The sequence below is a fragment of the Carettochelys insculpta genome, chromosome 2 (genome assembly GCF_033958435.1).
Source record: "Carettochelys insculpta isolate YL-2023 chromosome 2, ASM3395843v1, whole genome shotgun sequence".
Classification (NCBI taxonomy): domain Eukaryota; kingdom Metazoa; phylum Chordata; order Testudines; family Carettochelyidae; genus Carettochelys; species Carettochelys insculpta.
Window position 1 is genome coordinate 200,805,022 of NC_134138.1, and position 17,886 is coordinate 200,822,907.

The following is a 17,886-nucleotide window of genomic DNA, read 5'->3' on the forward strand; positions in this document are numbered from 1 at the left end:
AGGTGGAAGAGCTCTCCCTGTGTGTATGGACTCTGGGGTGGGGTGCAGGGATATGAGGGGGGCTCCAAAGCCAGGCCAAGGCATGGGGACTCTGAATCCCATCTGCTCCAGCCATAGCGAGAGCTCTAGGACATTCCAGCTGCACTGAGGGGCCTCCTCTGGGGTGGAACCACTCCAGCGACAGCAGGGGGGCTCCTCTGGAGCTGGGAACCCTGGCCACAGTAGTGTTTGGGCAGGTGGAGAGATGCCTGGTTCAGACCTTCCCTCTCCTAACCACCAGGCTGGAGGCTAGGTTGAGGTGGTTTAGTCCTCCTCCCCACCTTCTTTGGGTAACCTGAGCACCTGCACAGGGCTAAGTAGGCAGCTAAGCAGACACACAGCTTACAGGGAACTTAGATACCTGGGACTCTAGCGGTGCCAGTTTACACTGGTGGCAAATCTGTTTTACTTGGTAGAGTACATTTTTCTTGTAGAATCTATTCCACTGCTAGTCAGGATGGTCTGCATCTCTGAAGAACATAAATTTTCAAGTTCTGACTTCTATCCAAAACCTAAACAGTTAAATGTAAGGAGTAAAAAATGAACATGATGGGTCATTTTCTCACTCTGAATAAGATTCAGATCAGGGGGTGAACTGCCACATGAAAAAATTGTGGGAAATAGTATTGCTTCAGTCATGCAGAAGTATATAACCTTTACCTTGTCTTGTCTGATTTCCTTAACACCCTCAGAAGCAATAGAAGTGGAGGGCAGGCAAACATGAATACAGGCTTAGGAATGCATCTGCCAGGGCGTCTGGGCTGTGACCTCCTCTGGCACAAAATATCCGACATCTCTTGTTCTAATCTATATTGTGTCTGCACAACACAAGGACTTATCTCACTCCACCCTGCTTGTTTATGTAAAAATCTACAATTATGTTCTCCTGATATAATCAGAACAGACTGATCATGAATCATCAGCAAGAAAGGAATGCATGCATTATACACAGCTCTGAGTTCCAGGACACAGATTTGTAATAAAGATTCTTCTGAAGTCTATTTTCCCGGACCTAAATGATCACCCAGATGAATTTCCCAATACAGTAAGGATTCATCGATCACTATGGTTCCTACTGGAAAAGGAAGGGTGGTCTTTCCACTAGTCAAGGATGCTGGTATCTTCTGTGGAACTTATACAAGTACATTCTGACTTTGTATGGTCAGGAAGTACGCGGTCTTCAGTCCAACTTGTTTGCAATGGAGATGTATTATGGCATGTTACATCACAAAAGTGCACTACTTCTCACAGAAGGTCTTGATCCTGGGCTGCCTGGCTCATCGTTGCTTGATTGGTCTCATGCTGAAGCCTTAATTATTCCTGTTGCGTGCGGTCTTCTGGGCACAGGTAGCTTCTTCCTACACTACCACAACTTGCACTAGAGGCCACACTACGTCACCCATCTTAGTAGTAGAAGATAGAAAAAAAAAAAAAAAAAAAAAGAACCTTCTCCCTTTTCTGCCTCTACTTTATTTTTCCATCATGCTGTGCACTAGACCCCACCCCTCACACATGCTGTTTGTGACAAAGCTCATTCTCTGCCTTGATGAGTCCCATACTTTCAGTCAGACTGCTCACCTCAGAGGTTCACAGAAGCCCTCAGGTTGAGTTGCTTTCTTATCATTGGCCAACATGGGAGAAAGGCAAAATAAACAGCAAGTTTGTGCCCCGAGGAAAGAGAGATTTCTGCTGATCAGGGTCAGGCCAGACTTCCTTCCAAAATAGCCCTTCCCTCTGGTGTGTCTCACTGCTCAGATCAACTCTCCTATGGCAAGCAGGAAGTTGGGAGAATGGGGGGGAAGAAGGGGTGAGAAACACAGGCCTGTTCTCTATTCATGGTTCCAGCCCAGGGACCTAGAGACAGTTGAGATATTAAAGTTCAGCTGGTTAACTAGTATGGGCTGGAACAATCCCCAACTACCCACTGCAGGCAGGGTGTACCTCTAGCCCACCAGGGCCGCTGCGTGAAAGGGCACTCCAGACAGGCTGGAGTAGCCCCATCCATGGTGGCCCTGGGGTGGAGGGGCAGCTGGGGAAGCTGCAGCATGCTGGGACCAGGACTGTGTATTGGCATTCCTGGCCAATGAGAGCTGCGGGAAACAGCACAGACCAAGACGCTGTTTGCCAAAGCTCCCATTGGCCAGGAATGGTGATCCACCACAAACGGGTGCTGCAAGTGACCATGCCTGTGGACACGCAGTTAAATAAAGTACCAGCAGCCCATCAGGGAAAACTCTGGTAAACCTCTGGCCCCTGGGCTGGATACTGCCCAACCCTGACTTAGAGCTTCCCCTGACCTTGAAGTTGGGGAATGAGCTCTAGGAGAGTATGTGGGTCATTATGCTAAGAGTCAGTTGATGGATATGACACATTAGATGCCAGAGAAAGATCAGCAAGGATAGCAGTAGCATGAGGCGGGGGGGAGGGCGGGGGGGGAACAGCACGAAGGAATTGATTCTAGTACCAGAGGCAAAGATGAGACTCTAGATAATAAGGAATATTTGGGTTAATTAGAAACCCTAAAATGTGTGTATCAAATCAGTACTGAAGGTTGGAGACCACTGTAACCACGGAGCATACTTGATACCATCACTGTAGTACTCTGCCCTATATCACAGAAAGGGTATACCAAGGGAAGCTCCATACGAAGAGACTTAGTGCCAGGCACAATCACTGAGCACACTGACATCACGCCAGTACCACACTCCTACAACACAACATCTGTACCCACACCAGGATGTGGAATCTTGCTTGACTTCAAGGAGAAAGGCACTTTTGTCCTTTTGTTTTAAGATGATTTACAGGAGTTGTGTCCACCTTTTCCTTGGATACTTACATTTTTCTGTAGCCACCTGCCCATGGCTCCTCCCACCAGAATCTTTCAAGGAAGGCTTACTTGCACACATACTGGAGCAAACTAATTAAGAGCTCAAAGAGTCACTCTTTGATTCTTCTGGCTTTTGTACAGGCTTAACAGAGAACAGGAGCTGAAGCAGCCCATACAGAATGATCCAAAAGGGAAACTTTCAGTCCGCCTAGAATTCCTCATTCTCTTGGAGAACCACCTACAAAATGCTCCCCTTGAGGGGGTGCATAATTCCTGTGAAAATTATGGGCAACTAATGTGATCTCCATTCAGTGGAAAATCTCACACTCCATATAATATTTAAAACCATGAGACATATATATATAATTCTCTCTCAAATACTAATTAAATAAACAAGGTTATACAAGGAGTGCTGGGGGAAAATAAATTCATGCAGGTTCATAACAATCACACATGGGCAACTACACTAACAAAACAAACTACTAATTAATTTAAACTGTATTGTGTACAAGAATGAGAAGCTAAAGTAAAGCTGCTCACATGAAAGTGTACCAGCTCAGGCCAAGGGTGAAAAGAAGGAACAGAAGTAGCTGTTGGTCCCACACCACTGCTTCTACCTTAGGTGTGAGGCATAGGGACAGCCAGAATATATGCACAGACCAGGCACTGCTAACCAAAAAGCTTCTGATCCAGTCACATGCATTCCTACAATGGCATATACAAAGGAATAAGCACTAAGAAAAAGAAAAAGTTTATTTTTCCTTTTTTGAAAATCAAATATATTGTTAAACTTGTTTCTCAACAAATCACTCAAAATTTGATTTTACCATACCATTAACACATTTATTCACAACAAACTCCATCAACCAATATACTTTCAAAATCTCTGAAAAGGAACCATTGTACTCACCTCCATTTTTCTTTTTGTCCACAATTCTTTGAGTAAGCCATTCTTTGGTTTCCTCTTTGGTATCTTTTGCAAGCTCAATGACTACCAGAGGCTTGAAATGAGGCTCAAATGTGTCCAATGAAGACGAGCTTTGTTTCATCCTTTTGACAATTTGCTAAATACAAAAGATAACAATGTCAAAAACACTACAGGATACAATCTGCAGAACAAGAAACTTTGCTACGATAATCTACAGTGTGTTTGCAGTTCACCTGTGAACAGAGGCATACTGTGAGTGGTATGCTCAGTGTCTGCTGGAGGGAGCGCTATGCAGCACTTGAATAAACTCCACCGGTTGTCCCTCAACATGGTGTTACTTGCCTTTGGTGTATTCATCCTTCATCTAAGATGATGTGTCACCATGTACAGCATATTGGTAGTGGTGAGAAAACAAAAAATAAATTTAAAAGGGAGAGCAAAATAAGAGAAAACACTGAGCCAATCTCCCTTTTCCCAGCAGAGTAAAATCATAGACAGATGTTACTAAATGTCGATACCATGAGAGCATGAAAACGCCAATTTTACATGTGTCAGAGTTAAAATGCTAATAAAAAAATACTGATCAGTTTATTTTGTAATACAATCGATTTTGACCTTACCCAGTTAATAATCTTGTTTTTACACAGGAGAATAAAATAGTTTGATTTTAATTATATCTGTCAGGGTTAGTAAGCAGACTATGACCCTCAGGTGATAAGCTTTAATGAAAATGTTGCAAACCTTGCTTACAAACACTAAAACTTCACATCATCTCTGTAAAGTAAGCAGATAAATAGTATTCCCATTTTAAAGATGGATAAAATAAGGCACAATAGTTAAGGGACTTGCACAATATCACACAGCAAGTCAGTGCACAGAAAGGAACCTAACATTACTTTGCAAAGAATTAAGCCTGTGCATAGCTTCTCATAACTAGTATCACTGACTTGAAGTTTTATGTTGTTGCTAAAATGCCATTAGAATATCCTTTAGCACATAGATAAATGGCTCTGCAAGAATAAATACATATTTTCTATACCCTTGATAGAACAACTTAGGAGTCACCATCAAAAGAAAAATTGATCTTCTGGCTGTCCAGTACATGACAACAGGTTAAATATAACCTCAATTGATGAAATTTTGAGTTTACTGAGGCCAGAACTTCATCCTTTGTCTTTGACAATAACTACAGGAAACTCTGTTTTACCCAGCATTCTATTATCCAGAATTCTCAAATAACCCACCTTTTAACCATAGACACAACACATTTCATTACTTCATCTACTGGCATCAAAATAGAGCTTAACTGTTAAGTTTCATATAAGCACAGTACATGTACAATGAAAGTTAAAATAAATACAATATAAAGTTAAAGATCAAGTAAATGTTAGTTACATTTCCATAGTACATTACAGTAAAAGTAAATACAAATAAATACAGTAAATCCTCAATTTAACAGACACTGATTTAACAGACTTCAGAACTAATGAATTCTGTCTGCCAGGCCCCTCCCCTACCATATAAATGCCAACAACTGACCAGAGTTACCAGGGCTGGAGAAGCTACCAGGGCTGCCGCTACGGCAGGGATCACAGGAGCAGGTAGGGGCTGCCACACCTGGAGGGCAAGGACTGCACCAGCACCAAGCAAGTGATGAACTTCACTGTCAGTCCTCGCAGGCCACCTGCTGGCAGAGGGTGACGGAGAATGCTCAGCAGGGTATGTGCCCATATTGGACAGCTGGTGGGTGCCCTGCCATCCAGAGCCTAGGCAGAGGCATGACTGTTCCAAGGAAACTTAGTTTCCAGGAGAGCTCCAGCCTTGGGTGGGTGATGAGCAGCTCATGGCAGGCAAGCCTAGAGGCTCTGCTGCGTCAACAGTGCAAAGAGCCCACTGCCGAGCCCTCTCTCCCGAGCCCACTGCATTCCTCCCAGGTCTCAGATGGAGTGCTCCCTAGTGCACCTTGCAAGGTGCCTCCAGTCCTGCAGATTTGGATTTAATGGACTTTCGGCATTAACAGACACCCTTTCCCCCCATTAGTCAGTTAAATCAAGGGTTTATCGTACATCAAATACAGTATAAGTTCACAAAAAGCAGTCAAGTAGCACTTTAAAGACTAGCAAAATAGTTTATTGGGTGAGCTTTCGTGGGACAGACCCACTTCTTCAGACCACAGCTAGACCAGAACACGAAAGCTCACCCAATAAACTATTTTGCTAGTCTTTAAAGTGCTACTTGACTGCTTTTTGTTTTGATAGTGTATAGACTAGCACGGCTTCTCTGTTACTAGTATAAGTTTACAGTGTACAATACCACTGTTGCTGGTAAATAAAGTACCCTGAATACGTTTTTGTTTGTTTCTTAATATCTAACCTCGTTAGTGTTATGCATTCCTAGGTATACCTCTCTATTATCCAGAATTTTGAACATCTGGCAACCTCCCAACCCCAGGGCTGGCAGATATGAAGAAATTTACTGTACTGTTTCTCTTAAGCAAAGTCAACCAGATTGCATCAATCCTGTGCAGAATGTCCATTTTTCACAATAGCTTCATTAGATTTCCCCATGAATTAAACAGGAAAGGGAATTTCCGGTATTTCAGAATAAGTAAGGCTATAAACTATAGAGATACAGTCAACACAAGCTAAATTTAAATAATTTCTTCTCTATCTTTTTAAACTATTAAAACTGTAACCATATTTTAGAAATATAATTTATCAGTTACTATCATGGTTTAGTCTGTTTCATTTGTGTCTGCAGTCACTTCCACTTGCTAGTTCTCAAAGATAACACAAACCTGTAGCATTTGGCATTCCCAGTGTTAAAATAAAATTGTAAACATTATGAGTTACTGTATTATGAATTATACTATGCTCATAAAAATGTAAGTCATCATTTTACATGTAAATCTGTACAAATACCATGATCTAGAATAGGGTCAGGCAAGATACGACCCACAAGCTGGAGCTGGACCACCAGATCTTTTGATGCTGCCTGCGGGTCACCCTCCCAGGAAACCTAAAGCAGGAATCCTTCCTGTTGAATCCTCAGGCTGCTCAAAATGGCTGGGGGCCTGCTCTAGGCACCATATACCTCAAGCAGGGGGGTAGGAGGTAAGGAGAGAGACTTTGACTCCTGCCCCTACCCAATCATTGATGCTCCCATTAGAGATGTGACAACTGGGCTGGAGGGCGGGTGCAGCACACAGTCTCCCCACCCCCTGCAAGAGGCATGTGGCCCAGAGAGGCATTGAAGGACACCTCTGGCAGTTTTGAGTAGCCTGGGGCTGCAGCAGACAGGGAGCTTGCCTCAGGGTGCTGCTGGCCAGGAGCTGCCTAGATAAGCATCTCCTGGTAGGACAACCCTTCCCTCCCTCCAACTCCCTGCCCCAGAGGTCACCACCCAATCCCTCTGCATCCCCTCTTTCCCTTCTGCTCCAGTTCACAACTCCCTCTCAAACCCAGCACGCCCACCTACATCCCTCTCCCAGGTCAGAATACTCTCCTGCGCTCATACCCCCTCCCTAACCCTGCACCACAATCTTCTTCCCAGGTCACAACCTCCTCCTTCACCCAAACTCTTGCTCAGACCCCACACTCTTTCCTGCACTCCATTCCCCCACCTCAAGCTCTGTTCTATACCCAACCTCCATCCAAGACTCCACAACACCGCCACAGAAAAGTGCAACCCTTGACCACTCAACAAAATCTTGGAGTGGCCCTCCCATCAAAAATTATCGCCCACTGCCATCTAGAAGGATGAGAACAAAACTGGAAGTTATGAATTTTAATCTTGGTTCTGTGACTAACTCAGTATTATTTATTTACCTCAACTCTCTGCCTCAGTCTTCCTATTGTTAAAATGGGGATAATTTGTGCCTGTCCACAAGAAATGTTGTGAACATTAGTCACTGTTTATAAAAACCTTTCAATATGATTAGCATTGATGAACGTTAAATTTCATTAGCTGACAGTATCTTTCTTTGAACTATAGTTCTATTCTGAAAGTGTCTAGCATAAAAATGGCAGCTTCTTACTCAAAAAAGTCTGCTCCTTTAATGTATTTAGAGCAACATTTGCTCCGTTTAGTCACACAAAATTCCTTACTACTGTTTGCATGATCGAACTAAGCAAGATGGAACAGAATCTTCACCACTTGAGCTTTTAAAAAAAAAAATCATTTAGTAAATTTCATTAAGTTGCTTATGTTTCAAGTTGTTCAAATGTCACAAAGCCGGCCTGCTGGGAAATGCATATGCACAGAGGCCTGGCCTTGTAAAAGGGCCCACAGCTCCCAGCTTCTGCCACAGCAGCAGCAGTAGCTGCCGCCGCCAGGAGCTCTAGCCAGTGGTTCTCAACTAGTAGAATGCGTACCCCGGGGGTACTCAGAGCTCTGCCAGAGGGCACATTCATTCAGTGTTTCCTCAACATTTTTAATTAATAAAAAATTGGACTTATTTTATGTTCATCCAAATTTTGTGTGTCAGAAAACTGTAGGTACTGGGGGTACCTCATTTAAAAAAATATTGAGAAACACTGCTCTAGGCCCCTTTGAAATGCTGTGGGAGCATCACTCTGCCATTCCACATGGCTTCTGAGGGCAAAGTGGGAGGAGACCAGTGTCATACTCTGCAGTGCTAAGGGCTGACGGCCCTCAGCTCTGTCCCTTCCGCATGAGACCCCCACCCCTTACACAAGCATTAAACCAGGCCCCCCTACACCTTGTACCCAGTCTGTTGGCCCCCTAGCACCAAGGATTTTTATCTGAAGACAAGAGGTTTTCACAGATGTAACCAAGTATATCCTGGCCTGCAGAGCTTTTATTTGTGATGATGTACAACCCAAGGGAATGGAGGGAACACCACATATTTGATCAAGAAATCAGGGACACACAAATATCAAACTCCCTTAAACTACTGTATGAATGCAATTCTGTTTGGAATGATAACTAGTCTACCTACGTGTGCGTACAGCAGCTGGCATTGTACAAATGATAGACATCCCTCCCACATCAACTCCTTGGCAGTGTAAGTTAGTTAGCAGGGAGTGCAGTGGACATACCACAGAAATGCACACTGCAAATCACAGCAATCCAAGGATAGCAGATGTAGAAATGCCATTACAGCACTGTTTAGCATGCAAAAAAGCATATATACCCTATTATAAATCAAGTGTTTCAAAACACTCTCAAAAGAAAATATAGAATATTCTTTTCTTAGTTTTATTCTTTCATGCAATGCATTTTATTGAATAAGGTATAACCCAAAATTGCAGACATATTATTCCTTCTGGTACCTGCCCTCCAGTAAAAGGACAGAGCCCACTTTATCTACACATATGTTTTTATTCATAAAGTGCTATCAGTATGCTTAATTTTCAAATAAGGAGATATAAACTTTTAGTTCAGGAGAAACAATGATCTAAATACTAATACTGTATTGCAATTCAGCAAATGGCAATGTACAGATAAAACTGTGAAGGGCATCAAAGTTGATCTTCCACGCTTCAAAACACCCGCGAGTGATTCAGACACGGAGCTAAAACGCATTAAGACTTGCCCCGGCTCTGGCTATGACAAAATCTAGCTAATCCTAGAATGAGTCTCATTCACTTGCTCAGATTCAAATTCCAATCAGCAAAACCAGCTACGCTGTGGGGATCTGCTTCGCAAGGAAGCGGTTTGACAGTTACTACAGGTAGGCAAACAGCAACCGCCGAACTACACTACCCATATGCAATGCTGCCAACCGCAATCCGGGCAGCCCAGCACCGCCCCGCCGCGCCCCAACCACAGCTCAGACTGAGAGGGGTACAGCAGAAGACAGAGTGGGAGCGACTCTAGCTTATTATTGAGCAATCAGCAACAAAGCTGTTGCAGCCCCTAGGAAAAGTTGCCGGCTCCTAGGCGAGAACCAGAGGGAGCCCACAGATATCCACCCATTAGGGGGCACCTACCACACTGCCCCAGGGAGCCTTACGCCGGCCCCCTCCTCCGTGCCCCAGCTCTGGGCCCCCGCCGTGCGTCGACCCCGAGCAAGGGAGGCTCCTCCCCCGCGGGCCGCGCAGACGGGGAGGGGAGTTACGAAGAGCAGGGGGCCTGCACTCACCCGCCGCCTTTTCACTCCACCACGTCCGCAGAGAGGGACGCGGGGGGGCGTTGGAGGGAGCGCGCGCCGGTGCTAGGGGCGCGGCTGCTCGCGCCAGGAGGGCGGGCCTGCAGCTCTCGGGGGAGACCGCCGGAGCGGCGCGCGCCACGAGGCGGAGCCAGGAAGGGAGACGAGGGGGCGCGCGCACCAGGAGGGAAGCGGCAAGCGCGTTGCGCGAGCCCAGGATGAGGCGCTAACGTTGCCCAAAAGCTGTTCCCCCGACTCCGGCTTCTCGAGCCCGGCAGCCGGCGGGGGCAGCGCCCCAACGAGGCGCGCTTAGAGTTCCGTCAGCGCCTGCGTCGCGTAGGCGCCTCCTAGGCCTCATTCGTCCCACCTCACAGCCGCTGCTGCCGGCCCCGTCACGCCTGTAGCTGAAAACGGCAGCCCCTGGCCGCGGCGGGCCCGGGCACACCTCAGGCGGGCCCGAGCAGCCTTTGGCTGCGGCACGGGATGACTGGCTGGAGCGGCCCCTGCGGCAAATGGGGGCTACTCTGACCTGGCAGGTACACTCCTGCCTGTGGCACGTTCGGCCACGGGGGCTGCGCCGGCCTGGCTGCTGGAGCAGCCCGCACCTACCCGCCGCCTCTGGAGACACCAGCTGGGCTGGAGCGGCCTCCTCAACCACGCTCCGTTTAATGGGTTAACTAACTAACTGGGACGTTGCATCCTTACTTCGTAGACGTACACCAGGATGGGCACATACTTGGAGCATCTAGGCTCTCATGCTGACCCACCTACCTTCTATTTGTATCCTGGTAGCACGACCAGGTATATCTATTCAAGCTGGAATTTATACCTCTGACTCCATTGTGGATATGGCCAGTGAGTATTTTCATTCTACTGGGGATTAGGGAAGTACCCAGAGATAATTCAAGACCTGGTCAAAGATAATTAAGCTGGGTGTGCAGAGGTGAAAGATAACAGAGTTGAACCAGAAAGTCAACATGCAGATGATAGAGCGCTGACAATAAAAACAACAAAACCCTGCAGCTTTACTTTTCTTTAATCAATCCTAAGTAGCTCTAACACAAGGGACACTGTGCACGTACTGTCCAACAAAGATTTGTAGGCAGACTTTAGGGTTGGACCCTCTTTTTTTATTCTGTTTGTAAAATTAAAATTGTATGTAATTGTTGGAGAACAGGTGATTATTTGGGAGAGGGATGATTGATTCTTGTGGAGTTAAACCTTTGGTATCTTGTTCCCCTTGATTTCCTTGACCTTTCCTTTTATTCCCCCCTCCCGTTTATTTCTACTTATTCCCTCCCCACCTCCTTTTTATGTAACCTAAATCCTTATGAGTTGGGAAGGATTTTCCTACATTTTGTTCTTTTACTATTAAATATGTTAATATCTTAGATATCACATAAGCTGTATACACTCATCCCTCATTAAACGAGAGCTTATGAGTACTCACTAGAACAAGGGACACATATACTTACCTTTGTTCACTAGATGAATGAACTCCCCCACCCCCAATATGAGCTTTACCCTGCTCCCTTCAGATCCAGCCTGTTGCAGCCTGAAACCCTGCTGGCCCCATGGACCCAACCCGCTTTAGTCTGAACCCACCTGCCCTCTCAGCAGACCCAACCTGCCTCGGCCTGAACCCTGTGCTGGCCCTGCAGACCCAACCTGCCTCAGTCTGAACCCCCCCCCCCGACCTTCCTGTGGACCCAACCCGCCTCAGCCTGAAACCCTTTGCCCACCACAGCCTTAACCCCTCCCATGTCCACCTACCCCATGTATCCAACCCACTGTCAGGTTTTAACCCCTCCCTCCTGCTCATGGCCCCAAACTGCCCCCAGCCTTTAACCCTCCCCATCCCCTTCCAAACCCAGGGTTCACTTACCTTTTAGAAGCAGTGCCACATGCTGCCTCTCCTTCACTGAGTTATGAGCACTTGGAACATATATCAGAGACTTTTACATGTATTTTAATGGGAATTTAGTGTCCCTCTTACAAGTTTTCACCTACAACGAGAAATTTGGAAACCAAATGTGCTTGTATAGTGAGATGAGTGTATAAGTATGTGTTCGCCTGACCACTAGAGGGAGCCAGTATACATTCTATAGATCAACAACCTGAGATGTGCCAGTGGGCCAGAGAGTTTAGAAGGGGATAGAAGGGGAAAGCAACTGGCCTTTTTGGGTATGAGTGCAGTAAAAATCCATCATTCAGGCTCAGGAGTTGTTTAATGGTGGTGTAAATGTTTAGTGTTAGGTTGGAACCTGGGTTCTTTAGCACTGCAAGGTGTGAGGGTCTGAGAGCTTGGAGTACAGTCCAAGCCAAATATCCACACTGGTATGAGCTAACCATGGGCAGCTGGTTTATAATTCAGTGAATCTCTAAAATGGATTCTTCTGAAGATTACTCCCCTCCTTGCCCAGTACAGTTCATTCAAGTTGTGAGGAAGGAGATGTAGAGTACGGTGATGAAGGAAGTTCCATGCTGGTTTCTTTCCCCACTGAAGTTTGCTAAAGTGCACATAGGTTTGTACGTGTTCCATCCCATGCCAGTGAACGGCCACTTGACTGTGACTGCTAATCAACTCCGATGACACCTTGCTGGAGGCATTGGCTTGTCCTTTATCTGATAGAAACCTGTTTACTAGCTCCCCAGGCTTGTCTGGTAAGCACATTTTAGTTCCACATTTCTTTATATGTTCCCCTGAGCAGTTGCCATACATACATTGCAACCATATTAATCATCAGTGTTTGTTAGCTTTCCAATGACATCTGCCATAACACATCAGATAGTTTGACATTAATGAACTGGTCAGACCAGCTGGCAGTCGTTATCAATACCAGTGAGTCCCTTTGGCCGTCCCTACAATTGGGTGCTATTAGGGTCACATCCTCTCACTGGTCCCTAGAAATACAGATAAACAACTAAAACTATATGTATGCTTGTAAGGATCAGATTATTATCAGTAAATGTCAGTAAAACCTGTATTTCACTATACACATGCAGACTTACAAAAATATTTCCACTAATAATCAAAATTCACAGACAGGTAAAGTAATAAATGTTTCTTAAGAACTTTAGAGTTTTATTTAAGAATATTTACTTTGTATTTTGACTTGTTGAAAATCTGTGTTTTAATGATTATAAAGCTTTAACATTTAGAATCTCAGCATCTACTGTCATTCAATAATTGTCTGATCCTACTTTACCCACTATCTGAATGTCTCCCTACAACTTCCTGCAATTACCAAAATTTCTGTTAAAATAAAAATCCCCCCAAAATAAATATCAGTCAAACATATAAAAAATAAAAACTGAATTTTGCCAGGCCGAGCTACAGGTCAAACATGACATGCCGGAACTCTCTCATCTGGCAAATTCTGTAATTCAGCATGATTTTAGTTAGCCAGATGACTACTTATAATGGGTGTGGCCAAGTTTCCTGCAGTCCCATTAAGTTTGTTTACAACCACCAGTTCTAGCTTTCTGTGTTCTGTGCTGTTATTTAGCTATAATTTAACCCTAAATGTCTAAGAGCCAGTAAGCAGTGGAAGTGTGGGTAATGTGCTAGAAAATATTGACACCTCATTGTCCAGCAAATTCTCTCATCCAGCACCAGTCAGGTCCCAAGGGTGCCAGACAAGAGAGGTTCAACCTGCATAAACTAATCAGCCTGTTTCTCCTAGAGCACAAAAGAGACCTATATGTGGAAGGCACTCAATCACTGTAGTGCAAGTGGTCCTTTCTAGCAATAAAAAACTTAATGTTAACAATTAAGGCTCCAAACCAGCAAGCACTTACCTATATGCTTGACTTTAATCATGAGTCATTCAACTGAAGTGTCTCTGTGTGCGTGTGTGCAGAAATTATTGATGTCAATGAGATTACATGTATGTTGCAAGATGAGGACCTAAATCATCATAATTTGGCTTTAGACTTCACATTTAAATAATGAGGAACAAATCAGCACACAGAGCTATCACTTCAGGGAGACATCCCTGTATCCATTCATAGTATGTTCACATCTTCATAATTTTAATGGCTAGATACTTAATATTTTTCTTTAAATAAAAGTTTCCACCATAGAAGGATATATCATCCAAAGGAAAGTACAAGTTTGACAAGTCATTGTAAGGTGTTCCAATAAAAACATTGACTGAAACTATTCAGTGACTTTAACTACTGCCTTTGCTACCAAGTGCACACTGTACACTTGCTTTCATCCAATGATTTCACATGGCAATACAAACTTTTATCTTTTAATATGACCTAATCCGACATTCATTACCTGTTGTCACCAAATACAGTACAAATAATATTTTATACATATCTAATATAAATAAATACAAAATACCATATCATATTAGCTGACTTCTGAACACTGCTTCTCACTCACTGAATCATGCTGCCTGACTTTGATTATAACATTTGTAGTTTAATAATAATTAGGTTTAATATTAAGACTGTTGTTCTGCTCTTATGGGTTTGTAATGCCTAGTGTAAGCCTCTCCTTTCGCCACATGAGAGATGAAAATCAGCATATATAACACTGAATTAAATTAATGCTTGTGTGTCACATTGCAAAAGCAAAGCACAATAAAAATATTAATCATTATTATGGTCAAAGTTCAAAACTGTTCCAGTTACACATCTAATAATTCTCAGAGATTACTTCAAAAATAAAACCAACCCAGAATTCTAATAGTAGGATGCTGGGGTGCTTTTGCCTTTCCTGGACTCAGGTGAACATGCTGGAGCATGCTTTTTCTTGTGAGGAAATTAACACCTCTGTCTGGTGCTGCTGCCTCCCCTGGAATTACCTTTGGGGGTATGTGTGTGCAAGGGGGCTCTAATAGCTTTTCCAATGATATTTCCCATTCAGTGAGCTTTTGTCCCTTGGTTTTTTTGATTAACATAAATATTAGCCAAGAGAAAATATATATATATGCGCATATTGGTGAGGTACATCCACCATTAGTGTCTGGGGTTCACAGCCTAATGGTAATTCTAGACCCCCCCTTCTTGGTGCTGGGTTATCATATTCAAACATGTCTTTGTTGTCTGAAAATTGGACTGCTGCAATGTACTCAATATGTTGCTAAATCTTAAAACTGTTTGGAAACAAGAGCTGCTGCAGAATGCTGTAGCTCCCTTAGGCTTAGTCTGCACTACCATAAACTGTCAATCTAAATTATGCAACTTCAGCTACATGAATAATGTAGCTGAAGTTGATGTACTGTACTTAGATCTACTTACCATGGTATCTTCTTTCCCACATGGGGGGAGGAGGGATAGCCCAGTGGTTTGCACATTGGCCTGCTAAACCCAGGGTTGGGAGCTCAATCTTTGAGGGGGCTATTTAGGATGCAAGGTGAAATAGGTTTCAAAAAAAAAAAAAAAAAGGGGGGGGGATGGTGCTGGCTCCTGCCAAGAGGGCAGGGGTCTGGACTAGATGACCTCCAGAGGTCCCTTCCAGCTCTATCTGATGCATATCCCCATTTATTATCATTAATAGTTGACACTTTCCCATGCACTCCCCTTATTCTTCTCATTCTGGTGGAGTACCAGAGTCCATGAGAGAGTGCTCAGCAGTCTAGACTTGCTAAATCAATCTCTGCTGGTTTAATCACTGCCCTTTGATCTGGTGGGTAGTGAAGACATACCCTTTCTGAGCTGGACATCTGGGTAAGCATTTAAAGATGATGCTCTGACCTATAAATCCTTAAATGGCCCATGACACCCTCTCCTATGATATGCCATCAGTCTTGCACACCAATAGTGAACGTGTGTCATATTTACACACATTGTGTAGGGTGTATATGCATTACTATGGCTGCAGCTTTTTGTGAAACCAATCTTTTTAAATACTTTTGCCTGAAAATTGTTTTAGATAATTTTTCCCAGTTTAATGATACACTAATCCTCATTCGTTTTCTTCTAATGATCCCAAATGCAAGAAGAATAGGGATGCTGGTTTTTAATAAAACTAAACCAGAAACTGGGTTTAGCCACAGGGTTGGTAGAAGGTTCCATAAGATTTAGGGTATTTCTACACTACTGAGTTTTGTTGAGGAAACTAATGTCAACATACAGAAGTTGCCAAAGCATACTTACATTTGCTCCATCTGCTGACAGATTGTATCCACATATTTAGCTCCCCATCAACAGTGGGAGCAGTGCTGTGGGTATGTGTCCCTGAGTGCCTGGCACCACCATCTGTCACTAAGTGTTGTAGGACCTCGGAACATAGTGCAGGGCATTTAGGGACTGTGCAAAGCATCTCATCAGGCACTACTTTTTTCCAGGGCTTCCATCATCCTTTCACATCTTTTTTCCAACCACAGTTCTCTGCTGTTCACTCTGGCTTCTGCAGCAAGAAAGAATGGATCCTACACTTCACTCACATTCTCTGTTAACTATCATTAAGACCTCATACGTAGAAGGAGAGATCATCTTGAAGTTGCTGAGAGAAGAAGACGACTCAGGGGAACTTGACAGTGTGTACAATGTGGGCAGCAGTAATCTGCCATTGCATGTGGCACTCATAGAGCAGCTATACAGGTAGGCTCTAGCTTCTGGGCTAGGGAAACCAGCACTGATATGTGCATTCACATCATGATGCAGATGTGGAATGACGATCAGTGGCTATAGATCTTTAGGATGTGCAAAGCAATCTTCCTGGAACTGTGTGCTGAGCTGGACCCTGGCTTGCTGTGCAAGGACACCAGAATGAGAGCTACTCTATCATTACAGAAATGTGGCAATGATGTGTGGAAGCTGGTGACTCTTGATAGCTACAGTCAGTTGCAAATCAGTTTGGAGGGAGGAAGTCTACTGTTGCATCTGCACTGCTGAGAGTTTGCAGGGCAATAAATCATATTCTGCTATCGAGGACTGTGACTGGGAAATGTGCAAGACAGTGGCTCACTTTGTGAACATGAGATTTCACACTCGAGGAGGGGAGGCATAGATGAGTCATTGGAATTTTTGCACCAGTGCACCTTGCTAATAAGTACATCAATAGGAAGGAATACTTCTTGATGGTGCTGCAGGTGCTTGTGGATCACCATGAGCATTGCACAGACATTGTGGGGTGGTCTGGAAAGGTGTCTGATGTGTGTATCTTCGGAAGTAATACCTTGTCCAGAAAACTTCAGGCAGAGAACTTCTTTCCAGACCATAAGATTACAGAGAGGGATGTGGAAATGCACATTGTACTCCTGGGAGACCAGCTTACTCCTTGCAGCCCTGGCTCATGAAATCAAGCTAAAAATGAGAAAGGAAGGATTTTTCTGTCATAGTGTGCTGTGACAGTTATTGAGTCTGTTCTGGTATGGCTATGGTCTGAAGAAGCGGGTCTACCCCACAAAAGCTCGCCTAATAAATTATTTTGTTAGTCTTTAAATTGCTACTTGACTGCTTTTTTTGTTGTGACAGTTCTGTATGTTGAGGTCTGATTTCGTAAGCAGGACGTTTTTAAGTGAAGTGAAAGGTGTGGGCTGTAGAAGACAACTCAGACTTCTGAAAGGGGTACAGGAGCCTGGAAGGGTGGAGAGCCACTCTGCCTCTCTCAGGCACTGGGCTTGGCCTATTACTCAAATTCACTTCTTGTGTTCAGGCCCCATGAAGCACCCGGTGCTGCCCTTGGCGGCAGACAGGCTACTGGATTACAGGGATCATTGGCGCGACCCATCCTGGCTGTTCTTCTGTTCCTTTTAAGGTGTATTTAAGTGTGCTGTTCCCCCGGGACCCAGGATTTTGGCGGCCTTTGCTGGTGACACAACACGAACGGGACTGCTGGCAGTGCCACACAAAAGGCGTCTTTCCTCTCTCCTCCCTTCTGCCTCCCTCCCCCGCCCCAGAGAGCTCCCCTAGGAGCCAAAGGGACACTAGAGGGCGCTCGCGGGCCCTGCGCAGGCCGTGCGCCAGCTCTTCTTGCTCACCGGGGCGGGGCCCTGGGCCGCTGTAGTCGCGCGCGAT

At 44.6% G+C, this 17,886-nt stretch overlaps 1 protein-coding gene across 2 annotated transcripts in view; it reads right to left on the reverse strand.

The window, feature by feature from the left end:
* The window catches only part of ANO10 (anoctamin 10), a 258,510-nt gene extending 247,357 nt beyond the window's left edge, over positions 1–11,153 (reverse strand). Inside the window, exons 1-2 of one of the 2 annotated variants that reach the window (XM_074988327.1) lie at positions 9,901–11,153; positions 3,777–3,930 (exon numbers count right to left, since the gene is read on the reverse strand). In XM_074988327.1, the coding sequence (XP_074844428.1) occupies positions 3,777–3,915 (139 nt within the window). In that variant the 5' untranslated portion in view covers positions 3,916–3,930; positions 9,901–11,153. The remainder of the gene's footprint in view (positions 1–3,776; positions 3,931–9,900) is intronic. The other variant, XM_074988326.1, reaches the window with a different exon arrangement.
* Positions 11,154–17,886: the final 6,733 nt, after the last annotated feature.